This window comes from Monoraphidium neglectum (genome assembly GCF_000611645.1).
Source record: "Monoraphidium neglectum strain SAG 48.87 unplaced genomic scaffold scaffold01132, whole genome shotgun sequence".
NCBI classification, from domain to species: Eukaryota; Viridiplantae; Chlorophyta; class Chlorophyceae; order Sphaeropleales; family Selenastraceae; genus Monoraphidium; species Monoraphidium neglectum.
Window position 1 is genome coordinate 1 of NW_014012496.1, and position 5,955 is coordinate 5,955.

The 5,955-nt window shown below is 63.2% G+C and overlaps 2 protein-coding genes across 2 annotated transcripts in view; both read right to left on the bottom strand.

Annotated features, from left to right (window-relative positions):
- Positions 1 to 119: 119 nt before the first annotated feature.
- Positions 120 to 2,267, bottom strand: MNEG_6760 (hypothetical protein; the record flags this gene model as incomplete). The annotated part of the gene is made up of 6 exons (XM_014044763.1): positions 120 to 132; positions 254 to 311; positions 594 to 699; positions 988 to 1,179; positions 1,490 to 1,660; positions 1,776 to 2,267. The coding sequence occupies 6 exons, from the start codon at positions 2,265 to 2,267 to the stop codon at positions 120 to 122; spliced, it is 1,032 nt and encodes a 343-aa protein (XP_013900217.1).
- Positions 2,268 to 4,046: 1,779 nt separating this feature from the next.
- MNEG_6761 (hypothetical protein) overlaps positions 4,047 to 5,955 on the bottom strand; it is a gene marked incomplete at both ends in the record, with an annotated part of 3,418 nt that continues 1,509 nt past the window's right edge. The window contains 4 exons of the mRNA XM_014044764.1: positions 4,047 to 4,187; positions 4,577 to 4,941; positions 5,227 to 5,294; positions 5,509 to 5,588. Of these exons, the coding sequence (XP_013900218.1) occupies positions 4,047 to 4,187; positions 4,577 to 4,941; positions 5,227 to 5,294; positions 5,509 to 5,588 (654 nt within the window). The remainder of the gene's footprint in view (positions 4,188 to 4,576; positions 4,942 to 5,226; positions 5,295 to 5,508; positions 5,589 to 5,955) is intronic.

A 5,955-nucleotide genomic window follows, 5' to 3' on the forward strand; every position in this document is an offset into this window, starting at 1 on the left:
ACACACACACACACACACACACACACACACACACGCACGCACGCACGCACGCACGCACGCACACACGCGCGCGCACACACACACACACGCATGCGCGCACACCTTGATGTCCTTGCAGGTCAGCTGCAGGGGCTGCGCGTTGAGCACCGCCGTGAGGTCCAGGTTGACAAAGCCGCCGATGTTAAGCTTGTAGCTCGCAAAGTCGATGAGGTGCTGCCAGATGTGGATGGTGTAGGTGTGCTCCGGCGTGAACTTGCGCCCCTTGAGGTTTTCCGGGTGGTCGCACCACTTGCGCCGCTTCTCAGACACGGCTGCGGGGGCGGAGGGGGCGGGGCAAGTGGCTCTCATGCGTTGGAGCAGGCCAGATGCAGCTGGAAGCACGGCAGCTGAAATTTGGCTTGCAATCCGCAGTGCCGCGTAGCGCCCAGGACTCAGCCCCCGCCCTCCTTTCTGTAAACCAGGGTATGAGGAGAGGCAGCAGTTCTGTTGCACACACAACCAGGCAGCGCAGTGACAGTCTGCACGGCTGGGTTGACCGGTTAAGCGCCAAAGCCATGGCCCAGGAGCGGCGCAGGCGGGCGGGCGGCTCTTACTGGGGGCGCCGTGCTTGTCCACCAGCTCTGGTGCGAACAGGCGCAGGTCCTCCTGAGCGTCCCAGATGTTTGCGGGGGCGTCCTCGTCGCGCGACACGTTGACCAGCTGGTGGGCGGTGTGGATTGGGTCAAAAGGGGCGAGGAGGCGCGGTTCAGGAGGATGGGGGCTACGTAAGGGACATGTGCCTATAATGGACCAAGTTCCTGCTGTCCGGGCCTCGCTTTCTTGACTGTATAGGGTGCGTTCAGGCAGCCCGGCGAGCGTGCAGGCGTGCTGCGAGGCCACAGTGCCCGCCGGCGTATGATCATGAACCCAACCCAAGCTCCGCTTGGCACACGCCCGCACGGCTTCCGTGCAACGCAGAGGGAGCCAGGCGCGGCGCGGGCGGCGCACCTGGCAGGCCGCGAGCACGGGGTTCATGAAGTAGGGCAGCCGCGCGTAGATGTCGACGTGCGCGCTGCTGCTGAACACCTTGGCCGCGCCCGTGAGCACCATCTCCGCGATCCAGGCCGACACGTTGGCCGCCTTGACAAACTCCTGGCCCATGCAGATCGCGTCCGCGTCCACCTCCCGCTTGAACTTGCCCTTTTGCGGGGCAAGGGTTGGGGGGTTGGGGGAAAATTTGAACTCGAGGGCAAGATGAGGCGTGGTTGAGGGTTCGTTGCGGCTCGGGTTGGTTTACTGGGGTGACCAGCAGCATCGAATGGGCAAGGAGCCTGGGCCGCGCTGCTTGCTGGCGTGCCCGTGATTAGGAGCGGGCGGCATGCGACAAGAGCGCGGCGCGGCTGAGCGTATACCTCGCTTCGCGCGCGGCTGGCGCGAGGAGAGCCGCTTCACGTGCGCCCTGCCGCGCCTGGCCTGCCCCCGTCGACCAGTAGACGGGGCGCCCCCCCACCTGGCAGGCGATCTGGAAGTACCGCTTCTTGCCCGCAAACATCTCCTTGTTGCTGGTCTTGAGGCCCTTGAGGTGGATCTCCACGCGGCCGCTGAACATGTCAGTCTCAACGCTGAAGGAGCGGCCGTTGACCGGCATGTGGGCATTCGGGTCGGTCGCGCCATCCAGGACCTGTTACAAGGGGGGGCGCGGGGAGGAGGGAAATGGAGGGGTGGTGTGCAGGGGGGATCGGGCAGAAGGGGTGGAGGGGAGGGGGCGCGAGGAGCGCGGGGCGCTCCTGGCGGACCGCCGCGCGCGCGCGCTCAAGCAGCGGGGGCGCGGCCGCTGCAGGCTCCGCCGCCCGGCGCTTAAGCGCGACACCGCGTTGCGCGTGGGCCTGCTGCCCCTCTTCTGATCGCAAGCCCATGAACCGCCCACTATCTTCCTGTATGCTCATGCAGACGCGCGCATTCGCGCCCACCTGGCCGCCGGCCATCGGGTTGGCTGTGACCACAACGGGGTGGTGGGGGGACGCCCGCATCGCTTCCTGTGACGGCATGGCGGGCCTGTGGAAGGGGTGCACCTCCTTGGGCGCCAGGTCGTAATACCCAGAGATGTGCTCGTCGCTGCGGTCTAGCTGCTGGTCCGCGGCGGTGCTGCTGCAGTCGCTGGCGCTGCAGGCTTCGGCGATGATGGTGGGCGCCGCAGGCAGTTGCGCCAGCTTGTCGCCAGCGGGTGCGGGCGCGCTGGCCGCGCGCTGCTGCGCTATGGCACTGTCCATAACTGGTGCGCTCTCCATGCTAGCGCTCCTCAGCACAAGCGGACAAGCCGCGGGGGGACCGCGGTGGTCGCAGGAAGATGCTGGTCCCAGGGGCGAGCTACCAGGCCCAGTTCTCCGCCTTTACTCCTTATATATCTGTTTAAGTGTCCGGGGAGGGGTCCGGCTGGCAGAGGCGCAGATGAGTGCGCAGGATGTGATGGCCCCGTCGAGGGGTGCGGAGGGAGAGGGGGTTGGAGCTGAGGGATGACAAAAACACATTCCCATGTGATGTTTGTGTCCGAACACTTAATGCAGGGTAAGGGAGGGGGACGGGCGGGTTTCTTCCTGAGCCGCCCGCGAAGTTGTGGTCCCGCACCTGTGCCGCGGCTGCGACACGAGAAGAGCCATACAACAGCTAGAAATTGCCCTTGATATTTCTGCACAGATCGTGCGGATCCATCTGCTGTGTCCCAGGAGTGAGTGCGACTGGCGCCGGTGGCTGCAACGCCGCACTTTTCCGCCGCATGCTGTGTGGATCGCCTGCGCGCCTGATCCTTCTAAAGTTGCCGTTCATATCTGAAAGGATTCTTTCTTTAAGCACACAGGTTCCAAGAAACAAAAGGTCGCATCTTGCGGCGCTGCGGCTGCAAGCAGTGCTACCGGTACCCAATGGGACACTCAGCACAGCAACCGCCCCTGCTGCCTCAACTCTCACCCCCTCCCAAAGGACGCCTGGACTGCCTTGAACCTGGCATATAACTGTAATGTATCGCAAATGTCATGCATGCATTGGGTATCGCACTCAAAAGCACAGTGTTACCCAGCCACAGCCTGGTGCAATCGCCGAGGCGTCAGGGTGGGCAGCGGGGGGCAACCCCAGTTCTGGCGCCGCGAATGCCTGGGCGAATGCAATCATACAATAAACAGGGCCGTTCCAGCGGCATCTGATGCAGGGAGCGCACATTGAATGCCATTGAGTGGCATCAGGTGTGCAGTCCGGCCGACACACGGCCGGAGTGGACTGCGCCTGTGCCTGCAATGTGTTCAAAGCACGCGCCTTGCGGCAGGGATCTACACGTGTGGGGGATTTCAGGGTGGCAACGGAAAACAATATCATACGCGCATCTGTCAGAAGACAGAGCCCCCATCAGGTCCCGTGTGCAGGCGCACGCAGCAGGCATCTGGGTTTGGCAGATGAGCACGCGCACCACACCGTCCCGCGCCAACAGGGCACCACTGACGCCGCACGCCAGCGCGGAATGTATTATATCTTGCACTCGTGTGTCTAGACAGCTGTTTCAAAGATTAGATGAAAGAGGAAAACCCCTGGACAAAGGAAGTCATGCAGTGCGTTTTGCGGGGAGGGGGTGCCGCTCCCGAAGCTGGAGTCTGCTCCTAGCAGCTGGCCAACGCGGTGGATGAGCATGGCCGTCGCGCTGCCGCAGCGCAAGCAGCGGGACTTGCAGCCTGGCATACAACCGCGAGAGGCTCCACCTGCCACCGCCTGCCTGACGCAGCACTCGTGGCCCCGATATACCCTAATTCCTGGTGGTTTGAGCGCTGTCGCACACCCGCATGACAGGCAGCAGCGCCTGTGACATGGGTCCCATGGGCGGCCATCTATTGGTAGTCTGGCAAGAGACCTGTCATATACACATCTGCATGCTGCTGGTTTCTACCGCGCGCCGTCGCGCCGCGCCAGCCGCAGCGAGCCCGGCTGCATGGGCTGTTCGCCTGACAGCCGCGCTGATTAAGGCCGTTCACGGGCCCACTGCGTGCGTGAGGGGCAATGGGCGCCCGCCTGCCGCTTGCGTCCCTCTACCAGCCTGAGAGCAGGCCCTTGAACCTGTCCTTCAGGCGGCCAGACACCCCCTTGGCCTGCTCCTCGCCCTGTGAGGGGCTGTCTGTGTACAGCAGGCGCTCATTCCACATCAGCACGTTGAATATGTACTCCCCGGTCTGGGTGTGAGTAAGGGTGGGACATGGGTGCGTGCGAGGTTTGAGGGGCAGAAAACTGCTAGTCTGCAGAGCCGCGTGCGCAAAGGCCCAGCAGGCGCTTGCACGCAATGGCCGGGACTGTCGCCTGCCCCTGTCCTCTCTCTCCGGCCCCAAACATACAAGCTCTTTCCTGTCCGCGTGAGGTGAACCCACCAAAGCCAAAGCATGCTGTCCTGGCAAAGTCACGCTCACATCCCCGCCCCTCGCGTCTACCGCCCTCCAGACACCCCTGTCCGACCACCACTCCCCACGCTTCACAACCACTGATTCCCCCAAACACACGCCCACATATTCACACATACACACACAACCACACACAACCACACACACACACACACATCCCTCCCCACCTGGTGGTCCTTGGCCATGATCTGCAGCGGCTGCACGTCCAGCAGGGACACCAGGTCGATGGAGAACGGCACCCCCGCCAGCCCCAGCTTGTACGTGCTGAAGTCAATCAGGCTCTGGTGCAGGTGCAGCGTCCACACGTACTCGGGCCCCAGCACACGCCCCGCCAGGTTTGCCGGCGTGTCGAAAAACCGCCGCCGCTTGTCGGCAGCCGCGGGGCCGCCAGTGCGCGACGATGCGAGCTCGGGACACCACAGGCGCATGTCCTCCGTGGCGTCGAGCAGGCCGGGCTCCTCGCCCCTGCGCGACACATTGACCAGCTGCGCTGCGGCCAGCACCGGAAAGCGGAAGTGCATCGGCTCCCCCTCTGGAGCGGGGGGACGGGATGCGCGTGGTTCGTCGGGGGGCAGCGGCTGCATGGGTGCTTGGGGCTTGCGAGCGTTGGGCAAGGGGAGCGTGGGGCCACGCCAGACTCTCAACAGGCTGCAAGCAGCCAAGGTCTAGGGGAATGGCAGGGCAAGGCATACGATGATAAGATACGCACAGAAGATACGCAGCGTCGGACCAACAGGGAGACAACAAGCACGCAGCCGGGCTGCCCTGTCGCTCCCGCGTGGGGTAATCCTTGCGCCACGCGGTGCGTTCCTCTCACCCTGCACGAAAACGTCCGTGCTGCTGGCAAACACCTTGGCGGCACCGCTGAACACAAAGTGCATGAAGCTGCGGAGCGGTGGACGGTGCGGGTTGTTTGCAGGAGAGGCCGGGGCAGGGGGCTCAGGGAGACACCTACGCGGGGGTTCCCACCTCAAGCCTGGCAGTACCAGGAGACGGCGAGCGCAATGCTCCCTGACATCGAACATTGCCCTGCTGCATGGAAACAACGATTTTATGTTGAATGCAACTGGAAGGAGCAGAGCAGTGGAGTGCAGCTCACGATGCTGATATCTTGGGGGGCTTGGGGAACTCCTGCCCCGACATCAGGTGCTCCGCCGCCACCGGCCGCTTGAAGCTGCCCTGAGTGGCGCAAGAGCGGGCCGATCAAGCGGCGAAGTGAGGAGGTGTTCAAGGGCCGAGCGAAGACTCCTGCTAGCAACGCCGCGATGGTCCCAGCTTTTACAAGCCTTGTGCGTGATGGACGCACCGATGTACACATGTCGCCACCTTGTGGCACGAAGGTAATAACGGAGACACACGCTGCACGGCACAACTATGAATCCGGCATACACACACGCATACATACACGCATACATACACGCATACATACACGCATACATACACGCATGCACACATGCATGCATGCGCATGCCCACGTGCAAGCATGCGCAAACACATACACACACACACACACACACACACACACACACACACACACACACACACA